Source organism: Engystomops pustulosus, chromosome 6, assembly GCF_040894005.1.
Source record: "Engystomops pustulosus chromosome 6, aEngPut4.maternal, whole genome shotgun sequence".
Taxonomy (NCBI): domain Eukaryota; kingdom Metazoa; phylum Chordata; class Amphibia; order Anura; family Leptodactylidae; genus Engystomops; species Engystomops pustulosus.
This window is the reverse complement of record NC_092416.1, coordinates 152,410,494-152,437,176: the sequence shown is the minus strand read 5'-3', so window position 1 is coordinate 152,437,176 and position 26,683 is coordinate 152,410,494. Positions and strand designations below refer to the sequence as shown.

The 26,683-nt window shown below is 44.8% G+C and overlaps 1 protein-coding gene across 1 annotated transcript; it reads right to left on the bottom strand.

The window, feature by feature from the left end:
* Positions 1-6,227: 6,227 nt before the first annotated feature.
* Positions 6,228-14,867, bottom strand: LOC140065972 (olfactory receptor 8I2-like). Its single transcript, XM_072113533.1, has 4 exons — positions 14,804-14,867; positions 14,608-14,658; positions 12,786-12,927; positions 6,228-7,155 (listed from the first exon to the last, which is right to left on the bottom strand). Exons 1-4 carry the CDS (start codon positions 14,865-14,867, stop codon positions 6,228-6,230), a joined length of 1,185 nt encoding a protein of 394 aa, XP_071969634.1.
* Between the last annotated feature and the right edge of the window lie 11,816 nt (positions 14,868-26,683).

Sequence of the window (26,683 nt, the reverse complement as noted above, 5' to 3'; positions counted from 1 at the left end):
CAGTAATAAATGTGACGCAGTCAGTAATAAATGAGGTGCGGTCAGTAATAAATGTGGTGCGGTCAGTAATAAATGTGGTGTAGTCAGCAATAAATGAGGTGCGGTCAGTAATAAATGTGGAGCAGTCAGTAATAAATGTGGTGTAGTAAGTAATAAATGTGGTGTAGTCAGTAATAAATGTGACGCAGTCAGTAATAAATGTGACGCAGTCAGTAATAAATGTGACGCAGTCAGTAATAAATGAGGTGCGGTCAGTAATAAATGTGGTGCGGTCAGTAATAAATGTGGTGTAGTCAGTAATAAATGTGGAGCAGTCAGTAATAAATGTGGTGTAGTAAGTAATAAATGTGGTGTAGTCAGTAATAAATGCGGTGCAGTCAGTAATAAATGTGACGCAGTCAGTAATAAATGTGACGCAGTCAGTAATAAATGTGACGCAGTCAGTAATAAATGAGGTGCGGTCAGTAATAAATGTGGTGCGGTCAGTAATAAATGTGGTGTAGTCAGTAATAAATGCGACGCAATCAGTAATAAATGAGGTGCAGTCAGTAATAAATGTGGTGTAGTCAGTAATAAATGTGATGCAGTCAGTAATAAATGTGGAGCAGTCAGTAATAAATGTGGTGTAGTCAGTAATAAATGAGGTGCGGTCAGTAATAAATGAGGTGCGGTCAGTAATAAATGTGATGTAGTCAGTAATAAATGTGGTGTAGTCAGTAATAAATGTGATGTAGTCAGTAATAAATGTGGAGCAGTCAGTAATAAATGTGGTGTAGTCAGTAATAAATGTGACGCAATCAGTAATAAATGTGGTGTAGTCAGTAATAAATGTGGTGTAGTAAGTAATAAATGTGACGCAATCAGTAATAAATGTGGAGCAGTCAGTAATAAATGTGGTGTAGTAAGTAATAAATGTGATGTAGTCAGTAATAAATGTGGTGTAGTCAGTAATAAACGTGATGCAGTCAGTAATAAATGTGGTGTAGTCAGTAATAAATGTGGTGTAGTCAGTAATAAATGTGATGTAGTTGCCACGTGTATTGAGGGGTTGCAGCGAATGGCGCATGTATTGGAAGTTTTGTAGCAGCTGGCGCGTGTATTGGGGGTTCTGCAGCTGCTGGTGCATATAGTGGAAGGTTCTACTGCTCCTGTTCCTGCTTATAAGTGACTTTAGTAAAATGAAGCAAGGAGTCCAGAGATTTAACCCTTACCCTGCTTTCTTGCAGCTAATGGCTCTTAAAGGGAACCTACCACCCCAATTCTACCTATAAAGGTAGAAGGGGTGGTAGGTGGATGTATGGGACGTGAGGATAGCCCTTTTTTGGGCTAATCCCCACGTCCCGGGTGTTTTTTACAAAACTTTATTACATCTATATGCTAATTTTTTTATGCGGCTACTGGGGCGTGGAGTAGCCGGACATGAGGCTACTAGTCGCGGCTACTCCACGCCCAAGTAGCCACGTTACTCCGCCTACCAGGTAATCTTTGTGGCGCAGCTCCTGGTAGCTGCGCGCCCTCGTCCGAGTCCCCCGGCTACTGCGCATGCGCAGTAGTTCCGGCCCCAGGGCCGCGGCCGTGCAGCCGAAGGCCTGCGTTCTGCGCATGTGCAGAACGCAGGGGACCCGGACGAGGGCGCGCAGCTACCAGGAGCTGCGCGCCGAAGATTATCTGGTAGGCGGAGTAACACGGCTACTGGGGCGTGGAGTAACCGCGACTAGTAGCCTTGTGTCCGGCTACTCCACGCCCCAGTAGCCGCATAAAAAAATTAGCATATAGATGTAATAAAGTTTTGTAAAAGACACCCGGGACGTGAGGATTAGCCCAAAAAAGGGCTATCCTCACGTCCCATCCATCCACCTACCACCCCTTCTACCTTTATAGGTAAAATCGGGGTGGTAGGTGCCCTTTAAGACAAGCAGTGTCAGGTTTAAACCTCCTGACTAGTTAGTGATGAGGGGACATGGCCCATATACTGGTACTGAGCAGGAGCGGCCATGATTGGTTTCCTTTATCTTCTTCCATTGTGGAGAATAACAGAGACCGACAGTAAATAGAAGCCTCTTCCCAACTGCCATAACTTCTACCATTACTTATAACAGAGAAACCTGTGCAGCAACCAGCATTATTATTATAGTTATTAATACAGTAGAAGGAAACCTTCTGCAGAGCTTCATCTACAGCTGCTCTCTGGTAATCTCCTCATTAATAGAAAAAGATAATGGAAACCCCTATGTAAAATTGAGGGCCTATGGTTGGAGGGGGCCCCAGCCAAAACTTTGCTTTGGGGCCCACTCATTCCTAGTTATGCCACTGATTTAACCCCCTATTAATTTTTACGAGTACAGTGCTATGTTAGGGCTTATTTTCTGTGTAAAATTTATGGTGTTATTTGGTGGTGTTATTTATTATTCCATGCTGTGTACTGGAAAGCTGGAAAAAAATTCCAAATGTGGTGAAATTGACAAAAATGTATTTGCGTCACTTTCTTGTGAGCTCAGTTTTTAGGATTTTCACTGTGCTCTCTGAATGATACACCTACTTTATTCTTCGGTTCGGCACAAACACAGTGATAACGAATTTTTGGTTTCATATTTTGGTAGATTGGGCATTTTGGAATGCAACAATTCCTGACATGTTTGTGATTTTTACTGTTTATTTTGTTTTATATGAGTTCTAGGGAAAGGGAGGTGATTTGAATATATTTTTTTTAAATTTTAACTTTCATTTCCTTTTTACAGGACCCCATGTAAAGCAATGACAAACAATATGTGCATAGGCTTCTGCCTCTTGATGTTTCCAGTGGCCAGGACTTGTAATGTCTATTTCTTTGTCATTTCCTACCTGACATAGAAAAAGACCCAACAAGCAAACTCTAAAAATTGCTAGTGTTATTATAAGAATTGCAATTATTTGAGAGCTTCTACAACATAACAGAAGCCAATAGAAGTACAATGTCAGAGTTTTTCAAAACTAATTTCTACTTACACATTTATCACAACATATACAGCTCTACAAAGTGTTCTATACCGTTTTACAAAAATGCACTTACACTTCTCATTGTAGTCTTCAAAATGTACCATGTATTCTTATTCTTTCAAGTGAGAATTTAGTGGTCTTTTACGAAGATGCAAATTCACTAAATACCAAACACCACATGTAACAATAAGGAAAAACCTCTTAGAAAGAAAAAAAAAAGGACAAAGCCAGACTTATGTTACATGTTCCCCAGTAAGTATACAGAAACCAAAGCCCAAAACATATTCCAATTGGGCAGATGTGGTGCCAGCCACAACAATTACAGGATAAATTTGGACTTTGTCCATTCCTAAATTAGAGTGTCTTGGCCCAACATCATTTGAGATGGGTGGGGTCAGTAGTGTCACTGGAAGTGACACTTTTTGGCTAAGAAGCAATTAGCTTACTGCTCCACAGTGAACGCCTACTCAATTTGTATAAAGAAAATAAGATACCAAAAAGTATCAAAATTCAATACACTTTATTAGATGACTAAAGCTTCCCGTAGGGATAAAAATGGATAACACAAGGACAACAACAGACTAACATACAATGCACAAAACCCAGATATAAAACATGATTATCAATGGTATTATCACTAAAAATTAATCTATGCTGTAAACAGGGACCTTAGTCAGTCAAAAATATTGCATCACAACACCAAACCTCATAATGGAGTATAGCAACATCCTATGCCCTAAATGCCCCAATTGTCTGAGGAGCTAACAGGGGTAAAATTATGATGTTAATGGATAAGCCACTAGTATAAAATATACAGACCACGGTGATGTGCACGGACCCCCAAACGTATTCTCACTTCCTTAGGGCTGATGGGGGACTCCTTCTGTCAGGGCCAGCTCCAGGTTTTAGTAGGCCCCTGGGTGACAGAGCCTTTTATGGGCCCCTCCAGTAACCACACTTCCTCCATCCTACATAGCCACACTGCCGTCTTACCCCTCGTAGCCACACTGCCCCCCGCACTGTAGCCACACTGCCCCTCTCCCCATGTAGCCACACTGCCCCCCTCCCACTGTAGCCACACTGTCCCTTCCCCTTGTAGCCATACTGTCCCCTCCCCCTGTAGTCACACTGACCCCCCTCCGGAAAAGAAAAAAAACTCACATTTCCTTGTTCCTCCAAAGCAGCGCCTGCAGCCGCCTTCTTTCTTTGGCATGTGCCTGCCATACACGCACCGCTTCGGGGGAACGAGGAAAAGGTTTTGGATTCTGCCTCTATGCTGTACTACCAACGAGGGCAGCATAGAGCCAGTAAACACGAGCCGGATGGTGATCATTTGTACCAGTGTCTTAAAGTGACACTTGGGCCCCGGCACTTGCCCAGGTTAGCTGGTCGCCAGGTGACTTCAGCCTTCATGGGGGGAGGATTAAAACGTTCCTCTTAGAACTTAATTTAGAGACTTTAGAATCCATTTCCGATCCCTTTCCTTCCTTGGTTGAACTTGATGGACAAACGTCCTTTTTCAACCATACTAATTATGTAACTTGACCCTGAAGTCACAGTCGCTTGCTTCCGTCACATTGTGGTCATACACTCAGACTTGCTTAAAATGGTACGAGCTTCTGATAACTGCTCATTTTGAATCACTGAAGGAGGGCAGTACATGAAATACAGAGTAAAACTGATCTAGAGTTCAGCTTTCATTTTAAAACCCGTGTTGGGATAATGAAAGCTGAGCTCTGATTGGTTGCCATGAGCAACTAGAACAGTTTTACATTGACAAAAGATCCTGGCACTACAAAGGTTGCTTCCTCAAGTGATTTTTACTGTGGCCCAAACGTGTAACATTTTGAGGTCTTTGTCAAACACTATTATAACATATTCACATTAGACATTGTATATATATTTAATATATACTGTATATACTCGTGTATAAGCCGAGTTTTTCAGCACAAAAAATGTGCTGAAAAACGTCCCCTCGGCTTATACAGGAGTCAATATCCAGCTATAAAGAGTAAAAAATACTTAAAAAATAATAAACTTATATACTCACCCTCCGGTGTGCCCGATGTGCAGTGCTTCTCCCCCGATGCCCGTGCCGCTTGTCTTCAGGCGCCCGCGCCGCTTGTCTTCAGGCTTCCACGCCCGTCTTCTTTCTTCTGGTGGGCGCCGCCATGTCTTTCCGTCGGCCGGGAGAGAGCAATGGCGGCACCCAGCAGAAGAAAGAAGACGGGCGCGGAAGCCTGAAGACAAGCGGCGCGGAAGCCTGAAGACAAGTGGCGCGGACATCGGGGCCACCGGAGGGTGAGTATATAAATTTATTTTTTTTAATGCTGGGGGCAAGCTGTATACTACTGGGGGAAAGCTGTATACCACTGGGGGCAGGCTGTATACCACTGGGGGCAGGCTGTATACCACTGGGGGCAGGCTGTATACCACTGGAGGCAAACTGTATACTACTGGGAGCATGCTGTATACTACTGGGGGCAAGCTGTATACTACTGGAGGCAGGCTGAATACTACTGGGGGCAGGCTGTATACTACTAAGGGCAGGCTGTATACTACTGGGGGCAAGCTGTATACTGCTGGGCGCAGGCTGGGCTGGCTGTATACTATAGAGGGCTGGTTGACTATATACTGGGGGGGGGGGGTCTGTAACCAATGCATTTCCCACCCTCGACTTATACTCGAGTCAATAGTTTTTCTCAGTTTTTGGTGGTAAAATTAGGGGTCTCGGCTTATACTCGGGTCGGCTTATACTCGAGTATATACGGTATTTATATTATATTTAATATATATTTATAGGTGACATATGTCAGAGATCAAAATTTATTAAGACAGGGTAAGAGTCCATCTCATATTCCCTACTGTAGAAGGTGGAGAACCAAAACATAGTATTATGCTCAATAGTGTTATGAATAAAACACAAAACAACCATGTGTCTACTTATCACAATCAGTTGAAAAAATACATAGGAAAATGTATAGAGGAAACTGCTAAATTGAACTAAAACAAAGGTGGCAATAAATATTTTATTACTATTGTCTATCATCGCAAAGTGTTAGGGAACACATCAAATGACAAGCTGGTCCAAAGTAAGTAATAAGTTGATAAATTTTCATGAGATCTTTGACATATGTCAACTGTAAATATTATAAGGTATAATATATATATATATATATTTTTTTTTTTATTGCTATAATTTCACTATACAATCTAGCAAACTCCAAATGTATTAGGCAAAATAAAACTTCTCATAATATGCCAAAAACTTTTTGAAGTGCCATCTTTATGTCCCGGTTTCTAAGGCTATATATTATAGGGTTAAAAAGTGGAGTAAATACAGTGTGTAGTAAGGAGGCAATCTTATTTGTCAGCAAGGAAGCTCCTTTAGATGGGATCATGTATTTGGATATAAGTGTCCCGTAAAATATCATCACAACAAAAAGGTGAGAACTGCAGGTAGAAAAAGTTTTTTGTTTGCCAGTTGTAGATGGTATCCTAATTATAGTACGGAAGATATACACATAGGTTACAGTGATTAAACCACATGGCATGATAAATATTGGCACAGAAAGCACCACTGCTTCTAGGTCTAAAAAAGAAGTGTCTGAGCAAGAAAGCTGCTGAACAGGAAGAAGTTCACAGTAGAAACTGTCGATGATATTGTCACGACAAAAATAAAAGTCTGACATAGGTATGACTGCAAATAGACTAAGAGTAAAACAAGTTAGCCATGGCCACAGTGATAGAAATACCTGGCACTTAAAGTCCATGATACTAGAGTATCTTAGTGGGTTGCAGATGGCCAAGTATCGATCATAGGACATCACCGACAGAAGAAAACATTCAGCATCAATTGTACTGCCGTAGAAGTATAATTGGGTTAAGCAGCCCACATAGGATATTTGTTTTGCTCCATAAAGAACTGCACCAAGCATGTTAGGGACAATGTTTGTAGAAACGACAATGTCAGAAATAGAAAGATGACAGAGGAAGTAATACATGGGAGACTGGAGCCGGACATTGGTGGAGACTAGGAGGATGATCAGAAGGTTTCCCATAACTGTAAAAAGAAAGATGATCAAGAAAAGAATAAAGACTACAATGCGGAAGCGGTGGAGGTTTCCGAAACCTAATAGAAGGAACTCTGTCACTCTTGTTTGGTTCATCTTAGATATACTGAAATATTAATTCTTTTATCTTAAACAAAAAGTGAAACTTATACGTAGAGTGAACAATTTCTAACTTAAGAGGTTGGAAATTTTTTTTAAAGTGTCCAAGTCATAACATAAAAGATGCTTAGAGGTAATTTGAGTTAATAAATTTGCTTACATGGAGTGACGTATTATCCTTATAAATAGACTGCTATCAAAATTGCATAAAACAATGGTGCAGATGATAATAGTGAACTTTGTGATATACTTTATTAATCAAACATCTTCCAGTGTCCTTTGTTCTATATTTTATGATTTTACTAGTGCAAAAACGTGAACTCTCTCTCCCCTATCACTGATCATCTGCAAAATCACAGGCCTTGAAAGAGCAATAAAGTCAGCATGTAAGCCCTACAAGGCAGCCGGGCAGAAAAGAGAGGACTCAGAAGGAGGCAGAGGAAGTGATGGACACGGTAAGTAGTGTAGTGACCATGGCCTATTGTTGTTAAATCATATTTTGAAGACTGTAGCCAATAGGCTGTGTGGCCGCTGAGAAAGACTATAATCAATTTAAGGTTTGTCACCAACCAAGTCTTATCCAGTTGGGTGCTGCTACGGATTGCAAACAAGAGGAAAAGAAACATAGTTAGAACATTCATGATACCCAAAAATATGGGTATCTGTCAGACCAGATATAAACTGTACTCTTGCTTACTTTTGAACATATTGGGGGACTGTAATACACCTTGCCTGTCAGTTTTCAGGCAAACTTCTCAAACCTCTTGTGGTTCTTCTCATCAATACTTATTATATAAAAAATATTATTATATTATATATAAAACATATCTATAAGACCCTCGAGTTGGTGCTCTCAGACCCTATAACATAGGATTTTTCCTGGAGAATGAAAGATGTATGAACAAAAGTAAAAGCAATAGAAAAATGTCTAATTTATGTTTATGCCACTAATCCCCAAATGAGGGAATAAAAAGTGTACAAATCTGTTAGAAAGCGTAAAATGATGAGACAATGGCCCAGATTTATTAAAGACCCTGCTCCAGTTTTCTGTCTGCCTTTTCACATTCTTTACAGTGCAAACTACTTGCACATGTATTTAAGAAGTGCACTATTCTGCACTGAAAGACCCTGCTCCAGTTTTCTGTCTGACTTTTCACATTCTTTACAGTGCAAACTACTTGCACATGTATTTAAAGGAAACCTACCACTTGTAGTGGCAGGTTTCCGATGGAAATACCGGGCACCAGCTCAGGGTGAGCTGGTGCCGGAGCTTATTTTAGTTAGTGTTTTAAACCGCTGTATCGCGGTTTAAAACCCTTTTTAAACGTTATAGCCGGCGCAGGCAGGTACGCGCTCGGCGCTTACCGTGCACGCGGCTCTCATTCACTTCCTATGTAGCCGCGTGCACGGTAAGCGCCGAGCGCGTACCTGCCTGCGCCGGCTATAAAGTTTAAAAAGTGTTTTAAACCGCGATACCGCGGTTTAAAACACTAACTAAAATAAGCTCCGGCACCAGCTCACCCTGAGCTGGTGCCCGGTATTTCCATCGGAAACCTGCCACTACAAGAAGTGCACTATTCTGCACTGAAAGAGGTGCACTGGACTGTGCGCCACATTTATCAAGCAGAATTGTGTTGCCCGAGCAATGCAGAGGGTGCCAGATTCATGAAGATTGCACCCTATACAGGCAAACTGCACATAGTCCAGTTTGAATTACTTTTGATAAATATGGGCCAATGTATATTGTATATAGATCATTAGTTGGGCATTTCCTTCCCTACCCTCTACCTATACACTTCCTTTGTCTCTGTCCCTTAGGTAGTTTACCCTTTATTTATATTCCCCTGTGTCGTATACTTATATAAGATGCCCCTTTAAGATCCATTAGTTATTGTTTTTAATTTAATATTAACTGGCACCCCAAAACCGAGCAGATTCTACAAAATCTGTACTCCAGAAAATGACATTCAATTTATATTAAAGAAAAACAAAAACAAAAAATGCAGAATAGTAACCAAAAAAATATATATTTAATGATACTGGTTTAAAGGGGCTGTCCAGGATTAAAAAACGAGCTATATATGGCTGGTGGGGGCTATAAAAAAATAAAGCTCTAATACTTATGGCCTCTGTTTCTCCCCTTCAGCCTATCACTGTCAGGTCTTTATTTCTTTACAGAGCCCGGTGGTGCAGTCTTGACCACAGCCATGTGACAGCTACAGCATTAGTGTCATGCAGTAGCATCGTTGCTGTGGTCAGGACCGCACCACCGAGACAAACAGAGATCGGCAGTGATGGGCTGAGTATAAGAAATCCTTTAACAAAACGTTAGCAGAGATGAATGATTAAACAATATGGCTCTGTGATACTACATACAATGAACACTTTAAGAGGCAAACCTTTAGATGTATTATAGAATAAAGACTTCTTTTGTAATCTCTCTTGATCTAAAATGATATTCTATATTTGAAAGGATGTCAGCTTAGGTGAACATACAGAGAGCACAGACAAATTTTATATTGCAGAGGACTGGGTAGCCTGTGATGAATGAGAAAATATATGGGGGTCATTTATCTTAGGACTTTCTCTTTTCTTCTCTTATATTTGCAACTTTTTTACCACATTTTTAAATTTGCGCTTCAATTTGGGACTTTTCCACTCACCTAGTAAAAGGCGTGCAAGACTTTTTCAGTGTTGCGCCTTATATATCTTTAAAACCCAGATGTGAATGTATGAAAAAGTAGCAATTTTGGCACAAATCAAAATTAAAAAGTCACAAATAAACTTCGGTCCCCATCAAGGGTAGGAAAAACTTTAGAAGAGGTTGCAGTAGACTTTTTTAATAAAAATACCCACAGACAAAACACTAAACTGTTTAAGGTAAATCACACAAATGTGACATTAACAAATAATGGGAAGCAGTCATTGAATTACTGCATTAAGAATCAGCTCCCGTACCTAGAGGCAGTGGCTGCTCAACATATCAGTATAATCCCTTTTTATACTCTTTCTTCATTGCTGTGTGCTGAGCTGAATATCTAGGGACATATTCTCATGACACAGAGAAAGACACAGCGCAAGGTCATTCAAATATATACAATTTGCCCCAATTTTAGCATAAACAGCACCCCTATCCAATTAAAAATATTAGAGACAAGCATCATGTGTGTATTATAGTGTATGTAGCACTATCCCACTACTTTAGCTTTGATATTGCTCCCCCTGAATTCATTCTAACATATACAGTGCCTCCCATTTCCAATTACTATAATAGCATTTTACATATATACTTCACCAGATCAAAGCTTAGTCCATAAATACAGCACCCGTATAAAGTCCAATACATAAGTACAGTACTAGAACTGAGCTTCATACAGAAACACTGCACCAGGACCAATTCCTGGTTCTAATATACATATATACAGTATCCCAAATGATTTTACATATGTACAGAGCTATTTAATTGACATGTTTACAAAACCCCAATAATGAACTAATATATGTCCCCTTTATACCGTGCCCCCTATAATAAATATAAATAAATTCCCCCTGTAAGCTATATACTGTGCCCCCTCTATCAGATATATGTGATGATGCATCTGTATAAATATGAATTACTGACCCAATTGATTACACACACTTACCCTCAGTATATAGGTATCCAGCAAATTTCCTTCAAGAATATATGTATCCAGCACACTGCTCCCCAGTAAACAAGTATCCAGCACACTGCCCCCAGTAAACAAGTATACAGCACACTGCTCCCAGTATACATGTCTCGAGCACACTGCTGACCAGTAAAAAAGTATCCAGCACACTTCCCCCCATTATATAGGTATCCAGCACACTGCCCCCCCCAGGCATATAGGTATCAAGCACACTGCTGACCCCTAGTATATATGTATATATGTAACCAGCACATTGCCCCCACTATATATGTATCCAGCACACTGCCCCCAGTATATATGCATCCAGCACACTGCACCCCCAGAATATAGGTATATAGGTATCCAGCACACTGCCCCCAGTATATATTCATCCAGCACACTGCACCCCCAGTATAAAGGTATCAAGCACACTGCACCCTCCAATATATAGGTATTCCAGCACACTGCCCCCAGCAAATAAATTAAGTACTCACCTTCAGGTTCCCCACCCCTGGCTCCTCTTCTCCCCGGGATTCCCGAGATAGCAGAGCCCATGTTTGGATCACACAGAAGAACATTTGTTAGATGCAGGACAACAGAAAAGATGCTAGAAGATGCCTGACGCCATCTGTCAAGACTGGTGGAGGCATTGTTAAGGTCAGGGGTTACTTTGGTGCTGGTAAAGTGGGAGATTTGTACAAGGTCAAACAGATTTTGGATAAGGCAGGCTATCACTCCATTTGGCAACAAAATGCCATACCCTGTGGAAAGTGATTGATTAGAGCCAATTTCATCCTACAACAGGACAATGACCCAAAGCACCTCCAAATTATGCATGAACAATTTAGGGAAGAAGCAGGTGGCTGGTATTCTATCTGTAATGGAGTGGCCAGCCCAGTCACCAGATCTCAACCCCATGTCGGAGCAACTTGACCATATGGTACGCAAAAAGTACTCATCAAGCCAATCCAACTTGTGGGATGAGCTTCTGGAAGCATGGGGGAGATTTCTCCAGATTACCTTAGCAAGCATGAGGTCAGAGAGTGGCATAATGACAAATTCTGGAGGCGGCAGCCACTTGGTAGGCTACAGTGTGGCACAATGACAAAGTGAGGAGATGGCGGCAGCAGGAGGTCATAGAGTGGCACAGTCACAGTGTGTGTAGGTGGTTGGCAGCAGCAGCATGAGGCCAGAGAGTGGTGCAATGACAAATTCTGGTGGTGGCAGCAACATGGTAGGCCACAGTGTGGCACAATGAGTGTGGAGGTGCCGGCAGCAGCAGCCGGAGGTCAGAAAGTGGCACAATGACAGAGTGTGGAGGTGGGTGGCAATTCCAGTCCATGGTAAAGATGTTGGGAGGCGGATGGAGCAACTGGCAGCAGATGTGTGGCATCAGGCAGGTGGCAGCATCAAAATAGTGAGTGGGGCAAGTAGTTAGAATCCAGACTCATTTCTCAACGTTTGGGGGAGGCGTCATGGCTGATCTATTCTGATGCATAAGGCATTGCTGTGTTAAAATCCTGGTCGATCCACGCCTGATTCATCTTGACAAAGGTCAGTCACTCCACATTTCGTGGTTCTCCTTGAGGTAATGATGGCCCCCGCCGCACTGAACACCCACTCTGATGGCACACTCCTGGCCTGGCAGGACAGCTTGTCTACTCTGCAAGTTGCGGCCCCAAGAGATTGGCATGTGTTCGTTTTCCTGCAGCAAATTTCACATCTTCCTTGAAAAACAGGGAAGCCACTCTGATCTACTCCTGATGGGGTTATCAGAGTTAAACTGGTTTAGTGACAAATTTATCAAAAGTTTGTAAAATTAATACAAAATGCAAAGTTAGACTAGACAGCAGGACCAAATTATAGGTAGGGCTCCAGGGGCGTGCTGATGAGGTGACCTCATCAGCAAATTTCAACTATCTCTGGGAGTTATGTTCAGAGGAGGTGCCACCATTCTGCTCATCCCCTCTTAGTACCTAACAGTGGTTGCCTGAAGTGATTGGTCACGCCTGATCTGTAAGAGAAGGAGAGAGAAGTCTTAAGGAACCAGTCGCGCTTTGGAATGGCGTGGCGACTAGAACTAGTAGTCAGTACTGCTTCCACTGCCACTATGCTAGCTAATAAGAGGTAGGCTAACAGATAAGTAGGAGAAAGTTAATTTAGATATTGAGAATTTTGAATAATAATCTGTACCACTGTCTGGGCTACATTCAGTGGGGCCCTCCATCAGATTTTGTGCCAATGGGCCCCCATCTTCCTTAATCTAGCTATGTTAGATGCTGGATGATAAATCTGGGATCATTGAAGTCTGCCTAGTCTAACTTTGCCCCCCCCATTGGTTGCTTAGTTTAGGACAGTAAATTTATGCTAAATTTCTAATACACCCATTGGCCGTCTGGACTTCAGTCTCTAATAACTGGAAAAAGGAGTCCTATGTAACTTCAAAATACATTGTGTTATTGAGATATTAATAAACCAGTCCTATCCAAAGTATACCGCCTTTCCTTCCTGAATACCTGTGTGTGACATCCTGACAAACCTCCATGAAAATCATTCTAATTTGGTCCAGACCGGTTGGCAACTGTGTTCTGATGATCTACAGGCAGCACCAATTGGTATCTTCCTTAAGTGTTCTACTAGTATTTTGACTATGTCCAGCACAACCCTATTTGGTGAGCCTTATTCTTACCTCCCTACCGTCACTCCAAGTGGTAAGTAGGGGTAAGTTACCTACTATTTAGTCCCCCCACACTTATACAAACATTGCCACTTACCGGGGAATCCGATCTTCTTCTGGGCAGCACCGAGGTCTGCCGAGTGCCCCGGAGCTGCCCAATGTCCTGGGCAGTCAGATCCTTTCCGAGTCTGACTTTAAACTGTCTACACATGCGTCTGTATGCCAGACAGTTTACACTGCTCTATAATGAATTAGTATTGCAGAGCAGTGTATTGGGCTTGAACCAGTGATCAGTGGCATTAATGACAACCCTCTGTTTTCTATCAGTAAGCTAATTGCTAACACAAATACACATAGTTTCCCCTAGTCCCAGCACACTCATTTTATGTACCCAACTGTACTGTATGGCACAGTATTCACAAGTTTCCACTATTTTAACAATGCCTCCAAAGATCCTCTATTCTTACCACAATGAGTATAGGTAACCTACCTGTCTTAATAAAGTTCATTCACTCTTTGTAAGCAATACGTTCACAATTCCAGTCCTAAGGCATTGACATGAATGCTTCTATACCACAAAACATAAGACGCCTACTCCAGTTCTCTGTGTCCTACCTCAATTTTTTAATTGTAGTCAACTAGATATCCCAATTCTTTTTTTTTTTTAATTTCAGGCTTCTCACCCTCCAAGTTAGTCAACACTTCAATCAACTATATTGTATCAGATGACAACTGGCCTAGGAAAAAAACTACTTGGCCCAGAGAGGTATGCAAGGTCAAGTCATTTTACAAGTATAACCAAAGCATCAAGGGTTTTAACCAGAGCAGCATAAAGGTCAAGTAACAGTCTTGAACACATTGGGGCAGATTTATCAAGCTGTCTGAAAGTTAGAATATTTCTAGTTGCCCATGGCAACCAATCACAGATCCCCTTTAAAATATTCATGAGCAATGGTAAAATGAAAGCTGAGCTGTGATTGGTTGCCATTGGCAACTAGGAATATTCTGACTTTTAGACAGCTTGATAAATCTGCTCCATTAAGCTACTCCTACAAAATCATAGAAAGTGCAATCTTGTTCTCCTGGACCACAACAGATGATATATGGTCTGACATATCCTCTTTTACTCACTCACAAAACATTCTAATTATCTTCATTACAAGTCTCATGTAGCAGGGGACTATACCTACAAAGACACAAAATCATCATATAAAACTCAAATACTACAGTACATCAAAACTTTTACCTGCATTATAAAACACATCAACCACATTTGGCCACAACAATTTATTTTACGTAACAACTTATTTTATGAAACATATAGAACAAACCTCCTGGATTCCCAATGCTTTCCTGGTTGCACCATTCTGAAGAGAAAGGGTTAAATTCTGACATTGATCATAACTCTGTCCAAGATACTTGCCGAAAATTTTCTCAAACTAAAATATATAATGAATATGCCCAAGAACCAAAGGACGGGAAAGGATCACTGATTCCAGATAAATCCATAAAATCTCTTTCACATTGTCACGATAATGGGGTCTCACAGGGAGTCTCTATGGGAAGACTCTTTAAGGAGGAGTCTGTGAACCCTTCGGACCACCGTGGGAGATGATGGTACTAGCCAACTCCCGGGACCGGAGTCTAAGTGGCACCTTGTCCTTGCCAGAGCCCTCCGCAAAGCGGGATAGTCTTGCTGCCGTGGGGTGCCACCAGGTTGTTCCATGGGTGTGACTAGGCCCACGGTGGCAGCCAAGGTAGCAGGGATGCAAGAGGAGATGCAGAACACAGTCCAAGCCTGGGGTGACAGCAGGAGAATGGCTTGGAAGGATGAGCTGGAACTCATGGCGGGCAAGCAGGAGCTGGCACACGACACAGGCAGACAGGAACGGAAAGGTCCTTGGAGCAGTGCTGGAAACTCGGAACTGTAGGAACCTAGAAACACCGGGAGTGTAGGAACGCTAGAGACACAGGAGCATATGGGAATGCTGGAGACACAGGAGCATCAGGAAATGCTGGAGACAAAGGGTCATCTGAGAACGGTGGGAAAGGCTTTCTCTTCAACAGGAACCGCTTAGGGAAGCAAGGTGTGGAAACCATGGAAGTTGCTAGGAAAGAAGCTGACACTGGAAAAAATGAAGGAACACTGAAGGGCATTCACTTGGCAGGAAATGATGCTGAAGATCCAGCAAGACTGGAAGGGAGAATCCAGATTATAAGGGAGAGCTGGATTAGCCAGCGCCAATCAAGAGGACACTGGCCATTTCAGGCTAGAAGAGCCGGCGCTGTCGCAACTTAGGAGAGGGCCGCGCAGCCTAATCGGGCGGGAAGCAGGTTCGTGGAAAGGTAAGTCTGGGTCAGGGGGGAGTCTCCCCACACAGAGAGGCACGGGTACAGTATTGCCCCCTTTAGGGCCCCCTTTTTTTCCGCCTCTTCTTCTTCTGTCTCTTCCACTTCTTCATGGCAATGAGACACCTCTGGAGAATAACAGGAACCATCAGACGTGGAGAATAGAGTGCCACCTGGAGTGGCTCTTAGAAACCCGGAGACTGGAGTGGCTCTTGGAAAGCCAAAGACTGGAGTGGCTCTTGGAAAGACGGAGGCTGAAGTGGATCTTGGAAAGCTGGAGACTGGAGTGGCTCTTAGAAAGCCGGAGACTGGAGTGGCTCTTGGAAAGCCGGAGACTGGAGTGGCTCTTTGAAAGCCGGAGACTGGAGTGGCTCTTCGAAAGCCAGAGGCTGAAGTGTCTCTTGGAAAGAGGGAGACTGGAGTGGCTCTTGGAAAGACGGAGACTGGAGTGGCTCTTGGAAAGCCGAAGGCTAGAGTGGCTCTAGGAAAGCCAGAGACTGAAGTGGCTCTTGGAAAACCAGAGACTGGCGTGGCTCTTGAAAAGCCGAAGACTGGCGTGGCTCTTGGAAAGCCAGTGAATGGAGCGGCTTTGGGAGAGTTGGAGGCTGACGCGGCTCTGGGAAAGTCGGTGGCTGGAGTGGCGATCTTGCAGTTGCTGGGAGTCAAGCAGTTGTTGAAGCACGGAGGCAACTCTGCCTAGTTGTTCTTCCTGAAAAATGAGCAGCCGGGACTGTTGGGCGACCACTCCGGACCACCCAGCAACGGCTGAGAATCCTTGGCAGAATGCCTGGCCTTGGCGGGGCCCATGGCCGGATCTTACTGTCACGAGAACGGGGTCTTGCAGGCAGTCTCTTTGGAAAGAGTCTGGAAGAAGGAGTCTGTGGACCCTCTGGACCACTGCAGGAGATGATGGTACTAGCCAGATCCCCTCCCTGAATGCAGCGAGATCCCCTCCCTGAATACCAAGCAAACCCAAAACCACAGCCAGTGTAAGAGTACTAAACCTTTAGTTACTGATTTATCAATTTTAGTGGTGTCAAATGATTGCCATAGCAATTTTTAGGGGCGGTGTTTCTAAAAAGGAGTAGGACATGGAAGAAATTTTACTTATTTTTCTTAGGCCACAAAATATAAAAAAATTTATTTTTAAGTGTTATAATTAATAGTAAAATAGTATTTGTAGAGAAGTAATAATATTTTCTTAAATATAATAATTTATACAATATATATACAGGCAGTCCCCAGGTTACATACAAGATAGGGTCTGTAGGTTTGTTCTTAAGTTGAATTTGTATGTAAGTCTGAACTGTATGTTTTATCATTGTAATTCCAGCCACAACTTTTTTGGTCTCTGTGTTTGGAGTGGCTCTTAGAAAGCCGGAGACTGGAGTGGCTCTTGGAAAGCCGGAGAATGGAGTGGCTCTTAGAAAGCCAGAGGCTGGAGTGGCTCTGGGAAAGCCGGAGACGGGAGTGGCTCTGGGAAAGCCAGAGACTGAAGTGGCTCTGGGAAAGCCGGAGACTGGAGTGGCTCTTGGAAAGCCAGAGACTGGAATGGTTCTTGGAAAGCCAGAGGCTGAAGTGGCTCTTGGAAAGAGGGAGACCGGAGTGGCTCTTGGAAAGCCGGAGACTGGAGTGGCTCTTGGAAAGCCAGAGACTGGAATGGCTCTTGGAAAGCCAGAGGCTGAAGTGGCTCTTGGAAACAGGGAGACCGGAGTGGCTCTTGGAAAGCCGGAGACTGGAGTGGCTCTTGGAAAGCCGGAGACTGGAGTGGCTCTTGGAAAGCCGGAGACTGGAGTGGCTCTTGGAAAGCCGGAGACTGGAGTGGCTCTTGGAAAGCCGAAGGCTAGAGTGGCTCTTGGAAAGCCAGAGACTGAAGTGGCTCTTGGAAAGCCAGAGACTGGCGTGGCTCTTGAAAAGCCGAAGACTGGAGTGGCTCTTGGAAAGCCAGTGACTGGAGCGTTTTTGGGAGAGTTGGAGGCTGACACGGCTCTGGGAAAGCCGGTGGCTGGAGTGGCGATCTCGCAGTTGCTGGGAGTCAAGCAGTTGTTGAAGCACGGAGGCAACTCTGCCTAGTTGTTCTTCCTGAAAAATGAGCAGCCGGGACTGTTGGGCGACCACTCCGGACCACCCAGCAACGGCTGAGAATCCTTGGCAGAATGCCTGGCCTTGGCGGGGTCCATGGCCGGATCTTACTGTCAGAGAACGGGGTCTTACAGGCAGTCTCTTTAGAAAGAGTCTGGAAGAAGGAGTCTGTGGACCCTCTGGACCACTGCAGGAGATGATGGTACTAGCCAGATCCCCTCCCTGAATGCAGCGAGATCCCCTCCCTGAATACAAAGCAAATCCAAAACCACAGCCAGTGTTCGAGTACTAAACCTTTAGTTACTGATTTATCAATTTTAGTGGCGTCAAATGATTGCCATAGCAATTTTTAGGGGTGGTGTTTCTAAAAAGGAGTAGGACATGGAAGAAATTTTACTTATTTTTCTTAGGCCACAAAATATAAAAAATGTATTTTTAAGTGTTATAATTAATAGTAAAATAGTATTTGTAGAGAAGTAATAATATTTTCTTAAATATAATAATTTATGCAATATATATACAGGCAGTCCCCAGGTCACATACAAGATAGGGTCTGTAGGTTTGTTCTTAAGTTGAATTTGTATGTAAGTCGCAACTGTATATTTTATCATTGTAATTCCAGCCAGAACTTTTTTGGTCTCTGTGTTTGGTTGTCATAAGAACCAGGATTAACAGTAAAGCTTCATTACAGACACCTTTAATAACTGTTACAGCTGTAAATTGTAGCCTAAGACTAAAGTACAATAAATTACCAATATCCAGTGGTCCGTTTGTAACTAGGGGTCATTTGTAAGTCGAGTGTTCTTAAATAGGGGACCACCTGTATATATATATATATATATATATATATATATATATATATACACTCACCGGCCACTTTATTAGGTAAACCATGCTAGTAACGGGTTGGACCCCCTTTTGCCTTCAGAACTGCCTCAATTCTTCATGGCATAGATTCAACAAGGTGCAGAGATTTTGTTCCATATTGACATGATGGCATCACACAGTTGCCGCAGATTTGTCGGCTGCACATCCATGATGCCAATCTCCCATTCCACCACATCCCAAAGATGCTCTATTGGATTGAGATCTGGTGACTGTGGAGGCCATTTGAGTACAGTGACCTCATTGTCATGTTCAAGAAACCAGTCTGAGATGATTCCAGCTTTATGACATGGCGCATTATCCTGCTGAAAGTAGCCATCAGATGTTGGGTACATTGTGGTCATAAAGGGATGGACATGGTCAGCAACAATACTCAGGTAGGCTGTGGCATTGCAACGATGCTCAATTGGTACCAAGGGGCCCAAAGAGTGCCAAGAAAATATTCCCCACACCATGACACCACCACCACCAGCCTGAACCGTTGATACAAGGCAGGATGGATCCATGCTTTCATGTTGTTGACGCCAAATTCTGACCCTACCATCTGAATGTCGCAGCAGAAATCGGGACTCATCAGACCAGGCAAAGTTTTTCCAATCTTCTACTGTCCAATTTCGATGAGCTTGTGCAAATTGTAGCCTCAGTTTCCTGTTCTTAGCTGAAAAGAGTGGCACCTGGAGTGGTCTTCTGCTGCTGTAGCCCATCTGCCTCAAGGTTTGACGTACTGTGCGTTCAGAGATGCTCTTCTGCCTACCTTGGTTGTAACGGGTGGCGATTTGTAACGGGTGACTAGCCCTTCTGGCACCAACAACCATGCCACGTCCAAAGGCACCCAAATCACCTTTCTTCCCCATACTGATGCTCGGTTTGAACTGCAGGAGATTGTCTTGACCATGTCTACATGCCTAAATGCACTGAGTTGCCGCCATGTGATTGGCTGATTAGAAATTAAGTGTTAACGAGCAGTTGGACAGGTGTACCTAATAAAGTAGCCGGTGAGTGTATATATATTATATAATAAGTTGATATGTTCACTATTGTCATAGGAGAGTGTATAAAAATACAATAAAAACAATGAACACAGATAGTTGATTGATGTTTTTCTCCTGTGTAATGAGAATAAGCATTGTCCCTAGATATTCTGCCCAGGATACAGCAATGAAAAAAGGATGTAAAAGCGGACCATACTTGTATACTGCCTGACACTCACACTAAGGCTTACTTAGCTTTCTCTGTAATGTTTTGGGTTTTTTAAACAAATATTTTATCGGATTTTCTGAAAACTATGCATCAAAATGTTGACAGCAGGAGAATACCCCCAATCAGAAGTCTCTCTCATCATTTTTTTTTTTCGTATTACGTTTTTATTGGAAATTTTTCATTTCTAAACAAAACAAAACATAGATAAAAATAGAACATTTTTCTCTACAAACAGCGCTCTTAAGGAGCGACTAGGTGATAAAGACAATTCGACATTCACTGAAATTATCCAATAAGTCACGAACATCCGTCTATAATGTCAAACGGTAAGGCACAGTAATCGCAACCAATTTATAGATGAAAAAGGAAACACAGGAGTGAAGGGGGGGATCAGAAAGGAAAGAGGGAGGAGGGGAGGGAAAAGGGGAATTGAAGAGGTCAGGGGGGGGAGGGGGTAGATTTCCTCCCCCCCCCTCCAAGCCAGCGACACCTCCAAGCTCAGGTCTCCTCCGTCTCCTCCGGGGCGTCTCGTAGCAAGGCATTATATGCCGATGATGACTTAAAGATGATCCAATGTTGCCAGGTCTTTTGGAAACGGGCCGCACTTCTAGGGTCCGAGCTCAAGAGACTCTCCATCCGACTAACCTCCTCTACCCTCCTTAACCACTGAAATACAGTGGGTGGTTCAGTAGAGAGCCAACAGGCTGGTATGCAAGATTTAGCCGTGTTCAGTAAGTGTCGGACCAGGGAGCGCCGGTATGTGGGAAGGGAAATCTCGTTGTGGTGTAACAGTACCCAGGCCGGGTCGTTTTGCAAAGCTTTGCCTGTCACCTCGCGAACCACCTCTAAAACGGTATCCCAAAAAGGGGCCAGTTTGGGACACCCCCAAAATATATGCAAGATTGTCCCCTCCTCCATTCCACACCTCCAGCAACATGCGGGAGTCTCCGGGAACATTTTGTGTAGGACATGAGGAACTCTGTACCATCTAGTGAGTATCTTATAGTTAGTTTCTTGGTAGAGTGAACTAATGGTTGTTTTGTGGGCCATAAGATAAATTTTTTCACGCTGCTCTTCAGTGAGGTTAATGTCCAGGTCTCTCTCCCACTTTAGGATGTATGGTGGAACGTAGTCTTGTGGTGGGGCTGTCAGCAGTTTATAAGAGAGTGAAAGCGAACCCCTAACCTGAGTCTTTCGCATACAAAGTCCCTCAAATCCAGTCCGCTGTCTTGCGAATATAGAAGAGGATGGTAGGGAGGTCAGAAAGTGTGTCAGTTGGGCGCCCTGCCAAGAGGATGCCTGAGGGAGGTCTGCTGGAGACGTTAGGGTCTCCCCTGTGCACCATTCACCATCCACAATGAAGTGGCACGCCCTAAAGTGATCGGAGGCCATCCATTGTTTAAAAACCGGAGAGGAGAGCCCCGGGGGAAATTCAGGGTTACCCAGAATTGGCATGAGGGGAGAGTGTCCCGGTGAGATATCCCAGGTCTGTCTACATTTATCGAACACCAGTAGGGTAGCATGGATTGTGGGATGTCGGGTAAGGTCCCTCCACCACTTCCTCTTTAGCCACGGAAGGCAGGGCAGGGGGATCTGAGTAGCATGTTGTTCCAAGGGAACCCAAGCTTTCGAGCTCTGATGGTGTAGCCAGTCAATTATTCTGCAAAGATGGGAAGCCTGATAGTACCGGGTCACGTCTGGCATTGCCAGGCCCCCCTCTGTTTTAGCTGTAAACAAAATAGATCTTTTTAACCGAGCAGGTTTATTGGCCCAGACAAAGGAAGAGAAAAGGCGTTGAGTCTCCATGAGATAACTGGCTGGGATCCTGATAGGCAGTGCCTGGAAGAGGTAAAGTAGGCGAGGTAGGGCGTTCATTTTGATTGCTCCAATCCTGCCAAACCATGATAGGTAGCCCGCAGACCATCTTTTCAGATCAAGTTTGAGAGATTGTAGTAATGGGAGAAAGTTCAGGCGGAATGCATCATCTATATCAGCAGGAAGGTGAACGCCCAGGTATTTAAGTGATGAAGGTGCCCATCTGAAGTTAAATTGTTCCCGTAAATGATCACCCATGTCCCGTGGGGTATTTATTATCATCGCCTCAGATTTCTGCATGTTTATTTTAAAATTGGAGAGACTACTGAATTTATCCAGTTCTTTGAGCAAGTTTGGAATGGTGACAAGAGGGGATGTGAGGGAAAATAATAGGTCGTCGGCATATGCTGCCACTTTGACCTCCTGTGCGCCCATCTTCAGGCCAGAGATATCAGGGTTATTTCTGATCCTACGAAGGAGGGGTTCCATTGTCAAGGCAAAGATAAGGGGGGATAATGGGCATCCCTGCCTCGTCCCATTCTTTATATCAAAAGAGTCAGAGTAGACTCCGTTGACTCTTATTACTGCAGAGGGTCTCGAGTATAGTGCTCCTATCCAGGCCATCATGTTAGAGCCCAAGCCCAGGTGTCTTAGAGTACCAAAGAGAAAAGGCCATCCCACCCGGTCAAACGCCTTTTCGGCGTCCGCGGAGAGAATAACCATCGGGGTAGCGTTTGAATTTGCCGTGTGGATCAAGTTAAGTGCTTTCGTCGTGTTATCCCTTGCTTCTCTTGTGGGGATGAAGCCGGTCTGATCAGTGTGGATCAAATCCGGCATTAAGGAGACCAAGCGGTTGGCCAGGATTTTAGAAAAGAGTTTAAGGTCAACATTAAGAAGCGAGATTGGCCTATAACTTGCACAGGACGCCGGGTCTTTATCTTCTTTGGGAATTACGACTATGTGGGCTCGAAGCGAGTCACGCGGGATTGTGTGCCCGTCGGAGAGAGAGTTAAAGGCGTTCAGGAAGTGTTGCGTGAGATGGGTTTTAAAAGTTTTAAGATATTGGACGGAGAGGCCATCCGGGCCTGGGGACTTGCCTATTTGGGTCATGTCAAGAGCTAGCTTCACTTCTTCTGGGGTAATCGGGGTTTCGAGACTCTGTCTGTCTTCTGTAGACAGAGCAGGGAAGTCCGTTGAGCTCAGATAGTCTCCAATATCTGTCGGGGTAGGGGGCCTATGTGGGTGCAGCTGGTAAAGGGAGGAGTAGAAATTTTTAAAGGCCTCCGCAATACCTGCCGGTGAGGAAATCTTGGACCCTGTATGATTGTTAATGTGGGGAACGTAATTTCGTGCCCTTTGTGTTCTAAGAGCATTTGCTAATATGCGACCGGGCTTATTACCATGCTCGTAGAAGGTCTTACGTCACTTCACCAGTGAATCCTTGGCCTTTACTAGATATAAGGTACGTAATTGATCTCTCAGGGATTGAATCAAGGTCCTGTCTGCGTAGTTTTGGGTCTGTTTGTGTCTGTCCTCAGTCTCCTTTATCCGAGCCAGTAAGTCTGTTGCTTGCGCATACTGCTCCCTCTTAACCCTCCCTCCTATTCTCATAAACACGTCCCTAATGTAACATTTATGGGCCTCCCAGTACACTAGGGGGTTGGCGACCGAGTCAGCGTTCGAGGAGAAGTAGTGTTCCAGCTCTCTATTCACTTCCTGAACATGTCCCGTATCAGTTAGGAGTGAGTTATTAAGTACCCATCTTCCCATAGAATGTGACGGAGGGGCTAGGCTCAGCGTAATTGAGATAGGAGCGTGATCTGACAGCGGAGAAGTGTGGATGGTAGTTTCGGTTATCCTATCCAAGTGGAAATGATCAATGAGGAAATAATCTATCCTCGAGTATGTGTCATGAGTAGGGGAGTAATATGTGTAATCTCGGGAGCTCGGATACATAGTCCTCCAGACATCTACTACTCTGTGTGCGTGAAGCAGGTCTCTTACTCGAGTTACTTGTGAACGAGGGATATGGGATACCCCTTTCGAGGTGTCTAGGTTCGGGGACAAGACTAGGTTCAGGTCTCCCCCTATAACCAGAATCCCTTCCTGAAATGAGGAAAGATCTTCCAGAAATTTAGCCAGGGCAGCCGGCTGACCTGTATTTGGTAGATAGAGGTTCGCAAAGGTGACAGTCTGTGCTTGTATGGTTCCCTTAACAAACACATAGCGCCCCCCCGGATCCGACTTGGATTCCAGACAGACCCAAGGAACTGACTGTGAAATAAGAATACTCACACCCTTGGAGCGGGAATCCTCCGAGCATCCATGATAGGAGAACGGGAAGCGGCGGCTGGAGAGTCTCTGTATCTTATCTTTCCGGAAGTGAGTTTCCTGGAGAAAGGCCACTTGTGCCCTTAAGCGCCACAGGTCTCGCAGGAGCATCTGTCGTTTCTCTGGAGTACGGAGCCCTCTAACATTAAAGGAAACAATCTTAATATTAGAATCCATTTCTGTAATTAGGTTTTGGAGGCCCGCTGGAGGGGGGGGGGGAGAGGGGCGGAAGGGGCAAGGGTAACGGGAGAAGGTACCAAGAGGGGGTGGGGGGGGGGGGTATAAAAGGGTAAGAAGTGGGGGAAGGAAAAGAAGAAGGCGAACCCTCTAAGGGGTAAAGAACAGGGGAGGGAGTACTGGGGGGAAAGATGAAGGACAACCAAAAGGGACCACGAGTCCCAAACTTCTGCTAAGGGGGGGGGGGAAATAAAGGTAGGAAAAACTTTATCCTAAAGGTGGTCACGCTAGGCGGACAACACCTGGGGAGTCCCTAGTGGGGAACTTGGTAAGACTATACAGAGAAAGGAGACATCCGCTCCGGACTATCCTGAAAGTATCACGGTGCACTCTTCTTTACCCAGTCCGTCAGTTGTCACGATCATGGATAGGTTATGTGCAGCTGTGAAACACCCAGTTACTGAGGAGGGCTGGATGTGAATGTTACACGTACAAGGGACAACAGGCTAAAGGCTAGTAAGTAACGTTTTGCTAATAATGTCCAAGATTAATTGGTAGACAATAGCAGATACAACTATGTAGCTCCGTGTAGAGGCAGCTACTTGTTTACTGTCGGAGGTGACTATTAGCAATCTTCCTTTCTGTGGAGGTTTTCCCGCCTAAGAGTCAGCGGTCGTTGGGGCGCTCCCTCCTAGCTGGGTACATCCTTGGCGGGCGGGCGTTCCCTGGTCGATCACGGCGTCTTTGTCGTGAGCGTGGTAGCGCTGCAACCTGAAGCCAATCCGGGACATCAAAAGGGGGGCAACCCAACATTTCGAAAAGGGCCGGTAAATCACCAGGGTCATAGACAGGCAGTGAGCGGTTTTCTTTCCGCACAACCAAATGAAAAGGGAAACCCCAGATGTAGGAAGCGTCACATTCTCTAATTTTGTCCAGCAGGGGGCGTAGGACACGTCGCATTTGAAGGGTGCGGGCAGAGAGATCTGGTAGAATTTGTATAGTGACTTCGCCGTGTACCAAACGGCCTTTTTCGCGGGCACATCTCATCAGGCGCTCTTTGGTACAGTAGTGATGGATTCTGCACACCACATCACGAGGGTAAGCAGGGTCAGTTGGTTTCGGGCCCAGGGCTCTATGTACCCTGTCCAACTCAATTGGTGTATCAGGAGGGTCTCCAAGCACTTCATTAAAGATTGTAGTGATGGTGGACCCCAGGTCTCTGCCCTCCTCGTTCTCAGGGAGGCCTCTCACCCGTACGTTGTTACGGCGGCCTCGGTTTTCAAGGTCGTCGTGTTCCAGGGTCAGGGATCGAATCATTTGTTGTTGTGCAGTGACCCGTTGCTCTAGATGATCTAGCCTGGTGTCGTGAGCTGTGGTTTGCCTTTCTAAAGAGCTCACCCTTGAGCCCATCTGTTCCATGGTACGGTGAACTTCCTCCAGACAGTGACGTTGCATTTTTTCCATCCTGGATATCATGGAATCGAAGAAGCTTCGTGTAGGTAAATTTCTCAAGGCCTCATGTAAGTCTGCCCTGGTCAGTGGAGGTTCCTCTAGCAGCCCGGGATCATGAGACCACGAGTGCGAGGGCAAGAACTCTGGGCAGCATGGGTCCATATATGATGCCGGAGACTGGTGAGGTGGAGACGGGGAGGGGGAGAAGGCCAGTAGTGGAGAGGCCGGTGCTCCCGCGTGGGCCCCTTGTCGTACAGCTGGCTGCTTATGGTACCGATCTGTGTCTGCTTCTCTTCCTGATGGGTTGAGCTGAGACTGGGTCGACATGGGGGTCGGAGGTGGCTCCGGGGTACTAGGCATATAATCCATCAATAGGACGGAATCAGTATTCTCCTGAGCTTGAGTATAGGGTAGTGTTTCCCCTCTTTGCCCCAGACCCGCTACCCCAGGGGGAGCTTGGCCAGCATATTCTGTAATTTCTGCAGGCATAGGGACGTCGTTCAGATCACAGCCACCAGGTGGCGCTATGTGCACTTGTGCCTTATGTACTAAGGTCTTCCGTGAACTGCCTTCTGCCTGCAGATGGAAATTCTGGCGCTGGTTACCCGGGGCCTGTGAGAAGGTAGGCTGTACCTGGGTATCTGCGACGACCGGAGCCTCCGTTTCCCTGTCATCGCGAAGTGTCGCGGCCGCGACAGATATTGCCTGTGTGTTCACTGGTGATTTATTCTGCGGAGCAGCGGGAGATTGTCCTTTCCTCCCTCCAGAGCCTGCCGGGGGAGTCGCTCCACTCCCAGCACGGGGCACACCGTGCGCCGGAGATGAGGAACCAGGGGCTGACTTGCGGGCTGTTGTCTCTGTCTGCGGCTGAGGGTTCCGCCGAGAGCCAGGTACCTTCTCAGGCGCGGAGGCACACGTGG